Raw genomic sequence first — 15,342 nt, forward strand, 5'->3', positions numbered from 1 at the left:
GCTCAAATTGATAACCAGAGATTGTATTTTACAGCATGCTCTCTAGTTGGTGAAAAACTGGCCTCTGCCAGAGGTTCTTCTCAGTATAATACAATCACAAGGTAATTAAACCATCAGTAAATGGGAATTTTCATCCAAAATAAACATTTAAATGGAAAATATTATCAAATGCTCACGATCAGTATTATCAGCAAATGTATTTAAAGAATTTATCTGGGCCTTGATCACCTTCTAGCTGCATTATTTGCCAACTCAGAGCAGGCAGCCTGATGGCAAGGGAAGGCAATTTGCAGCTCCAAGGTCAGGTCTTAATTCCCTACCCTCTGATAAAAGGGAAGGAAGCCTAAAGATAATGTCAAAGTTCTGATGTTCCATCTCCTCTCCAGCAGTGAACACATATGCAAAGGTTTGGGCTTTTTTCCATACATACCTGACATTCAAAAATGGGCACAAACCCCATTATTAACAAACACAGTGGTGTCATCTCCCTCTAATATCAACCTACATGGAGAAACCAATGACTTGCAGGCAAGATCTAAAGGATATTGCCTTGTCACAGCACAACTATTCCTTTTGCTTCCCAGAATCTGATATAGTTAAAAAGGCAGTGCAGAGCTGGAGCATTTTCAGTAACAGATGGTTTCGCAAGCATTTTATTTCAGTCCCTTATGCTAAAATATGTTTCTCATTACTCCTGGCTACAAGCAGACCGCATTTGCTATCCTCATTTGCTACCCTTTTTTTTTCCCCTACCCCCTTTTGAGATGTACAAATATGGAAGTTTTGGGGGGTTTTTTGGGGGGTTTCAGAGCTCATTTTTTACCATCCATCCCGGCGGGCAGGAGCACTCCCCGGTGATGTGGTGACAGACGCCTCCATTCTGGCACGGGCACCTCTCCTCGCACTGTGGGCCATGCTTCCCGGGGGGACACAGGTCCTCACAGCTGTGCACAGGGTGGGGACAGCACAGACACCCGTTACCACAGGCCCCAGCTTTGTTTTCAGTGCTATCATCATCAGCTCCTCCAGCCAAAATTGTGGAGCCCAGAGAGCAGTGTGACACAGAGGGATGAGCACCGAGCGTCGTGCGGCATCCACACAACGGATCTAAGGAAGCAGACCTGGCATTCTAGGAATCACTGCTCCCAAAACATCTCTTTATACACAGTCTGGCACTCATGCAGTGCTGCTGACACAGCTCTGGAATGACCAAGGCCAAACAACTCCATGTTTCAATGCCATTTCCCAAACCCGTGATGGCCACCAAGAACCCTCTGCTGCTCCTTTTTGTGCGTTTTTACCCGTCTGGGTCGAGGTTGAGGCCTTTTGGCCTCAAGAAACGCACCCTGCAACGCTGGTTTGCCCAAAACTGCTTGCTCAGCATGGAAACTCACCCCAAACTCCTCCAAACTCATACCCCACCGCCCCAAAAAGCGACACAGCCCCTTAAAGACACTCACAAGGCGCCGGTGTATCCGGGGGGACACCTGCACTCTCCGGTGACGTGGTCGCAGGTGGCTCTGTTCTGGCACTGGCACTTCTGGTGGCACTCGTTGCCGTAGGAGCCGGGGTCGCAGCGCTCCTCGCAGCGCCAGCCCTTGAAGCCGGCGGAGCAGTGGCAGGCCCCGGTGATGGGGTTGCACAGGGCCCCGTTCTTGCACTGGCAGCGGCTGCTGCAGTGGGGTCCCCAGTGGTCGCTGTCGCACGCTGGATGGGCAGAGGGAGGAAAAGCGCGGCGGTTTTAGAGCGGGTTTTTTTTTTTTGTGGTTACAGCACTGGTGGTGCTGCGAGCTGGCCACGCAGCAAGTTATGGAATGGAGATTGTTATTCCTCCTTGGTCCTTATGGATCGTGGCAGGCAGGGCAGGCTTGGTTTGTGAGATTCATGCAAGTGATTCTCCCCGAGAAAAGGCAAGATTATAGAACACTGAGAACTAAATGCAAGCTCGAATCTCTTAATTCTCAAAACTCTTCATACTGTGACTCTCCACCATCAAACCATGAACTTCCCTTTACAGAGGGAAGTCTAAGTTCAAAAAATGTAGTCTAAATCCAACAACAACTCTCTGAATCCCATAAGGAGGTTGCAAAACCTGCTTAGGGTAGATTTATGATTTTGGGCAAATCAAAGAATTCCTACTTGTTCAGCTAATTGCAAATAATTCCTTTGCAATCTTGCAATATACTAATAGGGCAAAAGGAAACACAAGAAGCACTTCAGCAAGCCAAGAGGAAATTAACAATTACATGGTTAAACTTCATCTGGATGTTAGGAATTTGGTTATCCAGTGTGTCTTTACAATCATTCAAATCCATCTTTTCTTGTCTGCCCCAATGCATCCCACTGAAGCCCCATAAGCAAACCATTCAGAGGGTATTTCAGCATCAAAAGAACTTAATGTTAAGGAAGAAATTTTATCCTAAGAAACACAGGAGTTCTGTAAAGAGCCAGAAGATTAGGGTCACCTGGAGTTCAACAGGAATGTGTTAATCATATGGTCAAATGGTCTGATTTTATTTTTATGTTCTGTTGATAACAGCAGCACAATGGGAAAGCCTCAATTGCAGTGACTGTAAGCCCAGGCTCTCCTCTTGGAGACTGACAACCATTGTTCTCCCAGTCTTCTCCTGGGGCAAAAAAGCCAGGCAGAGAACAGGCACACTTTCCTAGACTAATGCAAAGTAATTCAAGAATGCTCCTCAGGGTAGGAATTATTCAGCTGTAAGAGCTGTTCACCCAGGCTACACAAATAAAAAGGAATTAGGGTCTTTTCAAGAATCTAGTCCTTAAGGTTGGTTTTTTAGTTTTTTTCTTTTCTCCAGGATAGGTCACTAGAACATGCATCCATAAATGGAGATATTGTGAGCACTTACACACAATAAAACAGAGAGCAACAGAAAGTAGTGTCATGTGTTATAAACACCCAGCAATGCTGCTGGGCTGTAAGAACAACTGCCCATCTTATTATTATTGGCCTTTCTCTTTAAAGATGTGTGGGTTTTGTTGTGGACAAACAACAGGTCTACAACAGTTTTGTAATGTGCTGCTGCCTACAGCACGCTGCATCTCTCAAATTGCCTCTTGCCATGATAACTTCCAACATTTTCAACATGTCTGCACAGAGTAGAATGTGTAGTCCTCCTCCTCTTCCTCAACTAGCTATTTTGGAATAAAAAAAAAGACATGTATGGCTTTCAAGATGCCCGAGAAACTCATGTCTTTTGTCATGATAGAGCAGAAACCCCTAATTTTTTTAATGTTTTTTAAAAATTAACACATTAGTCTGCAGATGAAAGTCTTCTTCCTTTCAGACAAAATTTCAATTTCTGCCATTCCTCAGGGAAATATTAATTAATAAATCAAGCAATTAATAATAATAATTTTTTAAAACTCCAAAACCCAAAAAGCCCTGTCCAGGCATGTCTGATAGACGGAAGAATTCAGACTGATTGCCACACCACAACTGTTCCAGTGCAGAGCTCAGGCAAGACCATGCCCTGATGGGACTGGCAAGAGAAGATTTGTTCTTGGTTGGTAAGTGAGAGGCTGTGCTCTTTTACCAGCTGCTGGGAATGGGGTGTTTGGTGTGGCCACCAACATTCCTGCAGCTTCCTGAAGGCCCAGTGTAACAAATCTGTGAGCCACAGGGACCAGAAACTTCTACCAAGCACCTGCCACTGCATCCAGCACCCAGCCTCACTTGAGGAGGATACACCGCCCTGTGCGGTTATTAATTAATAACCATTAATTAGCCTCCTGGCATGGCCTTCTCATTATGTTCACAGGAAATCTTTACAATAAAAGCACATCCAAAGGCTGGCAAGAGGATTCTCAGCCTCAGGACCATTCCCCTGGCAATGACCAGGTGAATGACAAATACTTCACAATCTTTCATTATATTCCCCAGCACAGTTTTGCCACAACCCCTCCCAAAAGGTCTGTCACCAACATGTGACTTATGGGAAGAACTGTGGAGAAATGTGCAGAATTAAGGGGAATAAATAATAATACTGAACAAGATGGACAAATTACACATTTTACCTCTGTGTCCCCTGACTGATCATCAGTAATATTCTCCATAGGAAATCAGAGTGATTTTTCAGAAACTGATGCTCAGTTTAGTACTAGAAAAGAAGAAGGCAAAGGGTAGAAATGTTTCCTGTGGCAATTTTGGATTACTTAGAATTAGTTTTGAAGCTTAAATTTACCGATTACTACCTCAGACTATTTCTAGGATTCAGACACTGAGAAAGCTGGGCTGGAAGTCACACTCATCTGCTAATTTGGTGGAATGGGACAGTCTTGGAGTTCATGGCTACTGCCAGGCTACAGAGTGTCAGCTGGAGTTTAAGGAGCAGAGCTGTGCTGGCTGCAGCCAGGTCACAGGCACACATGCACAGGGCACACACCACAAGCAGGCAGCTGCAAAATCCTCATACACTGATTTTCTGGACAGATCCAGGGCTGTGATACCATGGCTCTCAGCACAAGGGGAAAGGGGAGCAACACAGAAAGGTGAGAGAATGTTCAGAATGGTTTCAGCACAAGGATTGTGCATCTCAGCCCCAATCACTCCTGCGAAGTCTGAACCACTCAGAGGTGGTGCAAAACCCAGCCAGTAAACCAGCACTAATTTTTTGTGTTGATCCTTACAGAACTGTTCTTACATGGAACACCTTCTCTACAAAAAGCCCTCTTTGCCTTTCACACTTTTTTTTATGTTTTAAACAGAAGACTTACTCTCCCTGTCAGCTTTTGTATCAGATTCACAGGGTCCTTTCTGTCTTCCCCTTATGCAGTAGGGAAAAAACCAAAATGAACATAAACACCACTTTTAACACTGTGATATTAATGTCACATCTTCTTAAAATATTTTCCTTTTATTATTCATCTGGGAACATCTTCTTTGTCACCACAGCATGCACTGTGCACATCACACAATGCCACAGAGAGGAAAACTTTGCTCTCTGCTTTGGTTTGTTGAGCAGAAGTAGGAATTCACCTTTGGAATAAGAGCACTGCACTACATGAATTCTGTTTAACATGAGCACTGTGGTAAGACTCTCTAAGGCTATGCAGGTCTACCACGACAAAAACTCTTGCTGATCAAGTGATTTGAGAAACAGGGAGAAGCTTAAGGATTAAATGGCAAAAAAACCCCACCTTCTAGAAGCAGCTGAAACCTGTGATGGAAACTGCTACCAATGTGGGGCCTTTTGTAGCATCTTTGAAGATGTAAGGTTCTCCTGTATAGCATATGATTTTCTTGTAAAATTACTGTAAAGCATGTTGTTATTGCGCTGGGCTAAACATGGTTTTATGCAAATGGTTTTTGTGATTTACAAACTGGGGTGGTGGGAGCCTGGATATTTTAATTTTTCTTTTTTTTTTCCTAAGAATCTGGAACGTGTGTAGAATTTGGCAAGTACTTCGTTGCTCTTTATATACAAAAAACACTTTTAACTAAATATGGCCACGCGCTTGTGTGTTTTTTTCCCGCTTCTTAGAAATGTTGATTTTATTAAAGGGCAACAAAAAATAGGTGTGCAAGCAAGTCCCAGTTTATTCCTGATAAACCCACCTTGACCACCTAAAATTCTACACTTCGCTAAAGGTTGGCCTATAATAAGAAACATATAAGGCTATCAGATCAAGCCAAAGAACAGAAGAAAAACCTCCTTAGAAGCTTTAACATGCAACTACCTTTTAACTATGCCACAGTTTCCCTTATAACTTCACACTGAAGCCAGACAATGTTTATTGAAATGCTATTTTTAAAGATCACTGCTTTTTGTGCCATTGGGGAGGGAGAAGAACTACAGCAAAACGAAGATTTACGGTCCTCGCTGTCAGTTTCTTGCAGGTGTCTCATGTGTAGCACCAAGACAACTAAATGAGATTTTAGTCTATCTTACCCATCTTTCTGCAAGACACATTGCAGTGTGTTCCTGGAAATACACACTGCTGTTTGAAAACAGAGGAGATCCTTATCACTCAATTAGGCTTATGTATTTTTATGGTCTTCTAGAAAAACTGAAAACAAAATTCCCTACCACAGACAGCAGGGAGTGAATACTCCCTCCCTTGGAATGTAATATTGTGAAGTATAAATTTAGAATAACCTAACACTGGCAAGTATACATACTCCTACCTATCTACCCTCAAAACTCCCAACACAGTGAAAGGTGATTTTCCTTGCTTCAGCATGTAAAACAAACAAGCTGTCCATAGCTTCATCATCCTCTCCTCTCCTCTCCTCTCCTCTCCTCTCCTCTCCTCTCCTCTCCTCTCCTCTCCTCTCCTCTCCTCTCCTCTCCTCTCCTCTCCTCTCCTCTCCTCTCCTCTCCTCTCCTCTCCTCTCCTCTCCTCTCCTCTCCTCTCCTCTCCTCTCCTCTCCTCTCCTCTCCTCTCCTCTCCTCTCCTCTCCTCTCCTCTCCTCTCCTCTCCTCTCCTCTCCTCTCCTCTCCTCCAGCTAACCATAGATAGTGTGAGATAAAAAAAAGACAATATTGAGAAAACTCTGATTTATCCACAAGTATCCCACTGAGAGTCTCATTACTACAAACAAGACTGCTAATCCCTGGACATGCCCCAGGGTGTGACCTCCAAGAGTCAACAGAAGGGAAATCCATTGATTTTTCTAAGCAAAAAAATTACAAAAATATGGATATTATCACTAATCGATACTCACATCACACCTACTGTAAAGTTTAGAGAGTGCTCTTGAAACTACTCTCTGCTATTTCCATCTGCAGATCTAAATGGATTGCATTTGTTTCCCTTAGGATATTCCTGCAGGATAGGAAACAGATAAAAATTCTCCCAATTGGAATTTAAGCCAAGTAAAAATAAATTCATGCCGATTTTGAAAGCTATAAATACTCAAAGTGTGTTTCAAATTTGACAAGATGCATTAAGCCCCTGGTGACATCAGCCTGTCTGTCAGCCTGGACAGCAAATGTGGAACATGGCAAACAGCAGCTTCAGAGATGAGTCAAGAAAGCCAGGAAACAAAGCCAGCTACTCTGAAAACTAGAATAAAAACATCCTGCAGAAAATCTTCAAAGTATTATTTCATAAAACCATGGGTTATTCTCCATGTTTTGTTCTTTTTTATTTTGTTCTGTTCTAATCATATCAAAATGCTACGAAAATGACACATGCATATTAAAAAACAAATAATCTCTTTTTTTTTCCTTCAGAGAACCACACATAATAATTATAAAATACCATTTTCTTTTACTAAAAGACCTACTTTACCTACATCCCAGTCACAAAAATGCATGGAATTTCTTTTTTTTTTTTTTCCAGAATGCCATTTCTATTGGATCTGGAATTTTCTTTCAGTCTTTTGTTTCTATCTCATTGCATTTATTATACTGTAGGCCTTTTACCCTGTGGCGTATTTTTCATTGTTACTTTTTGTTTTGTGTATAAGAAAGGATTTTTATTCAAAATGCTAAGCTTAAACTTAATTCAGGGGGTTTTCTTGTTTACTTTATAAAAGCCTTTTGATCCGTGAAGTGGAAGAACAATGGAAATGTGTTTTTCAGATCTTATGAAAGACTGGAAATATATGCCTTTCACATGCCATAAATTTCCAAGACTCTTTAAAGTGCTTTGGACAGCAGAACACAAGGATGGATAACTGATAAGGAAAACACACACAGATGGTTGTTGGTATTTGTTTTATCACATTACTGAGATAAAACCTGTTAAAAATAATTATTATTATAGAAAAAAATTTAAGAACTTTCTTGTACTACATTCTGTCCATGACCCTAACTTTGCAGAGATGTCCTTGTAGGAACCATAAGTTAGCTGTTTGTTGGTTTTGTTTGTTTGTTGTTTGGTTTTGGGTTTTTTTGTTTTATTTTAGTTTGGTTTCTTTGCAATGACTTGAAGGTCATCTTAGTTGTGTTTTTTTAATTAGCCACAAATGGTATCCTTCACATCCTTGAAAACCTACGAAGTGAGCCACTGAAAATATATAAGCCCGCCAATATATAAGGCAAATTGAAATGAAAACAGCACTAAAAATACTTATGCACTGTTACTAGGAAAAAAAATCCCAAACCCACAGACTTTAGTCAAAAAATCAGCTTAGGCAAACAGTACAAATTACTAGGTTTCCAAAACGGTGAAAAGCAGAAATGAAAAGTTTCTCTGGTCCAGAAAATATTTACAAAGCATTAAAACTACTACCATTTACTGGAATGCCTTCCTTTAAGTAAATCTCAACATAAACAAATTTAATAACTCTGTTTCACAGAAGGCAATTTTTTTTGTTTCTACTTTTGCCTAAAGACTGATCCAGTCCTTAAGCAAAATTCTGAAGCGTGGCCATAAAATCTATTAATTTCCCTAGGACTTCCAAACCAAAATGGTCACAAGTACCAAAAATATGCTAAACATAAGAATATTATTATTTCAAATGCATAGTTGTCCTGAACCTCTACACAAGGAGAGGTGCTATGCATCCCTGGAAATTTTGATGCCACCTACCACAGTGACACTGTAGTGACTGTGAAAAATGAATGCGATGGCAACTTCCATGAAATATCTGTTTTTCCTATTTGCACCTCATCTGACTTGCTGGTGGGTTAGTTTTTCAGCCCAAAGATATCCAGCCTTGTTAGAGAGGAAAATGAAGTGTTCAGCTGGAAAAACTGAGAAGTCAGTTGGGGGAGTTACAGCAGCAATAATTATAGAAGAATTGCGGGTAGTGAACATAGGGAAGATACATTAAATATGAACAGGTTCAATTTAAGATTGTTCATGACCCGCTGGCACTTTTTTTTGGGAGCTGGGCTGGGGACAGTTCTGCACTACTTAAATAACCTATTTCTCTCCGTTTTCCATACGAGAAAACAGCTCTCTGCCAGGATACTCTGCAGTTTTGCCTGTGTGCTTACCAGCTCCCCAGTTCTGGGAACCAAGCCTTCCTAATGCAAGGATGTGGTTAAAACCAGAACTCATTTCTGCAGCCTGCTGGATGGCCTGGAAAACTCAGGGATGAGCTAACTCCCTAAGCGTGTCTTGCAAGCTGCATTAGTTAAAAACGCTCTTGACAAAGGAAAAAGGAAAGCAATGCCCTGGCAAAATAAAATAAAATAAAAATTAAAATAATAATAAAAAAAGCTCAGTTTAGGAGGACTCTGTGCCATCAAAGTGTGCAAGGTGGTTGCAGGCAGGTACCACACAGGGGCTGTGTCACTTGGGGTGCAGTGGAAAAGTCACACATCCACCCCTGCAGGGTTAAAGGAAACCAAGGGCTGCACTGGGAAACTGGCACTGCCTGTGGCTCACGTGAGTGTCTCACACACATTAATGCCAAGGGATCCAGTTTCTGCCATGGCCTGCATCTGCCAAGTCCCATGAAGAAAACAGAGCGATTTTCACGGAATTTGCGAACTTTACAAAACACCCACGGCTGTGAAGGAAATCTGATAGTAGCAGAGCTACTGTAGTTTAAAAGTTACCTTAATAAGCCCATTTAAAGGTAAAGGTTTCTCCGAGGGGCCAAGCCTTAAACCTGAAGCTTAAAGTATTAAGGAAAAATCCTATTTTCTTCTCATGTTTTACAAAACCCTGGAGACAAATTATGTCTTATTATACCACTTTTTCTCCTCCGATGCCTTCAGACCATACTCCCAATAAAGCTCTACTAATCAACAACTGAATCAAATTACAAATTAAAACTCAGTCATTCAAAAAGATCTCAAGATTACTGCAGCACAGTAAAAATGGAAGAATTCTACTCCCATTTTCATGAACAATCCTGACCATGCTTTAGTCATAAACCAAAGACACGTCATTCCCTTTTTTGCTTTACCGCTCATGCCAGCTGCGGGGATCACAAGGCTATAACCATCTCAGGCAAGTCAGTGTAATATTGATTTTTGCCTCTGCTCCAGCTTATCCAGAAAGTGTCCTATTGATTTCTGAAGGAATTATCTGTGAACTGCTAGACATGAGAAGAAAAACAAAGTGGATGTCCTGGCTGTGGATCTGAACTGCATGCCCACTCAAAACTCACAATCAGGCTCATATATCGTCTCTTATAAAATAGATAATAATATAAATAGAAATAAAATATAATATAAATAAATAAAATTTATAAATAAATATAAAGTACTATTGCAGGAGTGTGAGCAGAAAATGGGCAGAAAACATAAATTATAAATGTACAACAAGGTCTAAATGTACAACTATTAGCACATGTAGCAACTTCTACAAAAGACTATTCTATTCTCAGCCTGTAGTCAAAAGCACTTTTCAAAACAACCCAGTCTGACACATGGCAGTTAAAAAATTTGACAAAACAGTAATTTAGTTCAGGAGGGAAAAGTTGTGTTAGTTTGTTTGATTGATTGACTGAAATCAATAAATTTTGTGTTAGTTTTTTAGAGTCAATAAAATCTATCTGTTTAACCTATAATTTAGCAGTCCATGTGCTTTTGTTAATATTGCACTTCCCCAGCTCACAACTCTCCGACTTATATTTCTGGAATTCACAAGTATTTCTTCAAAGGGGAGCTGACAGCATATGGATTCTGCTGATTCACTCACTCAACACATGTTCTGTGCACTCCCTTGTCCTGCCTGTTGTGTTCAATCAATAAATCTTTATTAGAATAAATTGTTTTTCGTGACTGCCATCTCTCCCACCAGAATGCAAGTGCTTTGCAAAGAGGTGATCTCTTGATCCAAGTGGTGTTTCCTCTCAGGTCTATCTACATTTTCATCACCTTCTTGATCCACCTCACACTGACTTTAACTGCAAGTAAACACTGCCTAATACACTCTATTTCCTTTAAATAAAAGAAAATACCTGAAGAAAAATTACACCTTGTGCAGGAAATAAGCCCCAAGGAAACGTTATTTAATTAACAAAACCCCTAGACCACCACTCAGGTTTTGCTTGCTGAAGAATAGATCCAATCCTGTTTTCTGTGCAGCTGGGATGTAATTTTTTCAGAAAGGCAGAGGATGTGGTGGGGAGCAGAGTCATGGTCTGGGCTAGAATTGAGCACTGAAAAAAGACAGGCTCAGCACTCTTGGTCAAACATTAGGCCTTCTCTCCCTAAACTAAGAGCAGCCACTGACCTAAACAATTCAGGAATTGGCAAAGAGTCATGGCAATAAGGAGGTGATATTTGCTACAAAAGGAAATGGGAGTCACCCAAAAAAATTATTCCCTCCTGAGAAACAACAGATAAAAATCAGTCTGGGGGGTTGGCAGATGGACAGATGCTGCAACAGGACTGAATTTGTTCTCAGATACTTGCAGATAAAATTCCTTTGTAAGGAGAATAAACAATTCCAATAGAGATAGGACAGCAATTTGGAAGAAAGTGTTTAGTTCTGCAGTTTTGCAAAATGTTTTGTCCCTAGGTAGAACAGTTCCTTCCAATATGTGTGAGTCCATGAAAATGAACAGATGACTACATCTGGAAGTTGGCCTAATACCTCACCCTTTGAGGATATTATCTTCTGTTCAGTCAGGGCACTTTATCTGGTCATCAGCAGCCATAAAATCCCTGAACCTTTCCCCTACAAAAACATTGGCCTGTCTTTCTAATATGGTTCCACCATTCAGTTAAGTAATGAAAATGTTTATTTGATGGACATCATTACAGTAGGGAAATACGCACCTATTCCTACTGAATTAGTAACTTGCTATATAAAAAAAAATATTATTAAAAAAGCATAGATGTTTATTTTGTATCGTTGTACCTTTCTGTGACTAAAATGAGAAGTTCAGGATCATGCAGAAAATCCAACTAAAGGCAGAGGATCAAAACCTTTTACATTGGACAAGCAACAAGGAAGCTCAGTAAGACAAGCACCTCTCACTTACTGTTATTTCCAACATTATCCACTGTTTTTCAATTCAGTTTGACCTGTGTTGTAGCTCTTCAGATAAGGAAACCATGGACAGAGAGCAGCAAATGTCAGCTCTCAAGCTCAGAAGGACAATCGAGTGAAATCAGTAACTTTCTTGGGTTTGTCGACACAGAAGGGGATAAATCTCAGAACAAATGTTGCTGTAGCACATGTACAGGAATACCCACTTCCTCAGCCTTCCCTCCTTCTCCTACCAGTGATCCCAAACAAATTTTGGCAGTTCCAGGTAGCCCTAATGTTATACAGGAGCCTTTAGAGGATCACCAGCCTCTCCAGAGATCACTGTTCAAAGGTACACAAAAGGCAAGCAGCTGAGGAAGAAGCAGAGGAAAAGAGCTGCAGATGTATTCAGAGTGAATTACACCAGACAGGTAAGAGATATGGACACCAGAAACCCTGTGAGACGAAGGGTTATTTCCAAAGGCAGATTTAGAGGTTCCTGTCTCATCTGAAGCACAGTTTCAGACTCGAAAATCTTAATAAATACATGTAACGTAATATGTTACAATAAATATAACAGTATTTTTGCAATCTGTGCTGTCTAATGATTCACATTTCTTCTGCATGTTTGATCAGCTACAGAAGAGCTCAATACATAAGTTTTCAGAAAGAAAGATAGCAGGTTTTGATGATTTATGTTGAAAATTCAGTACATTAGATTAAGACCAGTCTTACAGCAACACTCTGTTACAAAGAACAATGGCTCTCTCACTTTTATGCCTTATGCAAAACTTCGGTGTTTATTTGGAGTTATACATGAATCCCAAGTAAGCATACATGAAAATTACACAAAAAATGGTGTAATTAATTTTAAAATGCTTAAATTCTTCTTCATGCCAACAAACATGCTGCTGGAACAACAGAGCAGCTCCAGATGAACTGAGTTATGATAGCAACATGTTTGAAAATTGAAGAAAACTTCCTTTTTTTAAAAAAAGAAAAATAAATTAGAGTTGTTAATTTTATAGGAATAATGTATTAAGTTAACTAGCAGTGCAATATCTTTGCCATTTGCTAGAAATTTGTAAGGTCTATGGAATTTAACTTGTACATACAATTGTTTTTATTGTTGGCTAAAATACATTTCTTTCAGCTGGACAGTCACTAGCAGAGACCCACCTTGAACTTGATTGTTACAAAAGATGTGATTTTATGTCAACCTCAAAAAATAAATTTTTAAAGACCTTAAAAAAGGGAGTTACAAGGCTGGAATAAATAAAGAATTACAATGAATTGAACAATTACTTTGAGAAATTGTGTTTCAACCAAAGGGAAGAAAAGGTAGTGGTTTCTGTTCTGCACAATTCTGCTCCCCTCACCTCCTGCACATGCTCTTATGGCAAAGGGAAAGGAGAAGAAAGTGGGAGAAATTTGACCAGAGTACAATGGAAAGACACTGAGAGTTCAGGGAGTGAAGAGTGAAGGGAAAAATGGTTGAGTCAGTGGCAGAATGAAAAAGGAGGACAGAGTTGTTAGGAAGGCTTTCCTCCTAACTTTTAAATGTGACCTGGCACCATCAAACTTCGCACATTAGTAAAATAAAAACTGTGAGCTTTTCTTACATGTAAAGTAAAATTATGTCTGTACTCCAGATACCTTCCTATCTGCTTGTTTCTGAGCACAAAAAAAGAAAGAAAGAAAAAAAAGCTCATTAGTGCTGCTACGAGGGAACACCGTTTGCAAGTAAATGAAGAAAAATCAGGTTACACAGAGTAACCTGATAACTCAGAAAAAAGCCCTGATCAGACAGCAGAAGCCCAAGCACAGAACTGATGATTGTCTGTCCAGAAGAGAGGATAACACCATGGAAAGAGTACAAGACAGGCAGAAGCAGGTGAAAACTCACCACTGGAGCAGTTGGGTCCTCCCCAGCCAGGCTCACACTGACAGGTGTTGGGAGCAATACAACGGCCATGGACACACTTATCAGCACAGTGAGCTGCCAGAGGAGGGAATAAAATAAAACAATTAGAGAAATACTACCACTGGGAAAAATCTTCTTTAAAATACTCTTAAATAGTCCTAACCCAGTTCTTTTGTGTCTCAAAAAATTGTACCTCTTAGAAGCAAAATAAATACCAGTGTATTCATGTTTGGTAGCATCTCTTAAAAATATATTTCACTTCAGTCTCTTCTATTTTTCTTAAGTTTGAAAACTCCAGCTAATAAATGTGTTAGTATTACTCAAATACTTCTGAGGAAATTGTCCAAATTTAATGAAAAAAGAGCCAAATGATCCAGGCTGGGAACACATTTGACCATGGTCCTGGACAAGGCTGGCCCTGCCTGAAATTTGGATGGGATGACTTCCACGGGGCCCTTCCAACCTCAACCATCCTGTGACTCTCTGAAGCAAACCCACATGCCAAGAAAAAGAGGGAAACTTCAGTAGGCATTCCAAAGAAATTCTCTTTTGCAACAGCATGGATAAAATATGATTTGCAACAGACAGTATTTTAATACTGACTTTTCCAAATGGTTGCACAGTTCAATTGAAGGATAAACAGTTACAGTGATTAAAGTAAAGCACAACATATAAACCTTATGAATCACTGCAACCTTTATTCTAAGTGCTAAACAGGCTGCCTGAAATCTATTCTTTTTTGGTTTTTTGCAAGCAAATCTCTAAGTTAAGTCTTACTTTGAAACAGATCTTTTATTTGAAACATCTAAAAAAAAACTGAAATGGCTTTGATATTCAGCATTATCAATGACAGAATGTAATACACCCAAAGAGGAAGAATCTCTGACCAGCAACAATTTGCTGGCATCATATTAATCACAAAACACCCCTACCTTTCCAAAATACATGCACTGTAATAATTTCCTTCTACTCTGAACAACACTAAAACTTAGAAAATGTGCACAGGATGAGATTTTCCTTTGTACCAACATTCCCAGTGAAACTGAAGTAGAAATCTGACTGCTATACCAATGAATACCAAGTTAGCAAGGGGAAAGAGACAAACATTAAAAGAAGTTTAAAGGGGCTACACTCTGGTTCTAAATTGATTGAAAAAGTTCTAGAGTAATTAGATATTTAGGTAAAGTATTTTCAAATGTTCTGGGTTTTTCTCTAGTTAAAGATGATGAAGCACATTGGTCATCTTTACATTTAGTGCGTCCAAGAAAAAGGAAAACCACATAATCATATATAAAATATAAATTTTTGATTATATGGGATCTTGGCTGTTAACTGCTTATTTTTACAGCCTTTAGTTTTCATTCCCAACTATTTCTAACAAGCTGCTTTTCAGACATGCATTAAAATGACCTTCATTAGAAATCAAGAGACAATAATAATTTTTAAACGTTTGATGAAGCAAGGCATTAACTAAAGGTGTTGCTGCCTATTTATGTATTATGGAAAGACTGAGTTTAAATAATACACCACAATTTTCCATTAGTCTCGTAACTTGACGTGAATCACTT

At 39.8% G+C, this 15,342-nt stretch overlaps 1 protein-coding gene across 4 annotated transcripts in view; it reads right to left on the minus strand.

Annotated features, from left to right (window-relative positions):
• The window catches only part of MEGF10 (multiple EGF like domains 10), an 85,684-nt gene that overhangs the window by 43,796 nt on the left and 26,546 nt on the right, over positions 1 to 15,342 (minus strand). For all 4 annotated transcript variants that reach the window (XM_086869695.1, XM_086869696.1, XM_086869694.1 and 1 more), the window contains 3 exons: positions 13,757 to 13,849; positions 1,461 to 1,707; positions 824 to 944 (listed from right to left, as the gene is read on the minus strand). In XM_086869695.1, coding sequence (XP_086725821.1) covers positions 824 to 944; positions 1,461 to 1,707; positions 13,757 to 13,849 — 461 coding nt within the window. The remainder of the gene's footprint in view (positions 1 to 823; positions 945 to 1,460; positions 1,708 to 13,756; positions 13,850 to 15,342) is intronic.

Source organism: Cyanistes caeruleus, chromosome Z (genome assembly GCF_971803275.1).
Source record: "Cyanistes caeruleus chromosome Z, bCyaCae1.hap1.1, whole genome shotgun sequence".
Lineage (NCBI taxonomy): Eukaryota > Metazoa > Chordata > Aves > Passeriformes > Paridae > Cyanistes > Cyanistes caeruleus.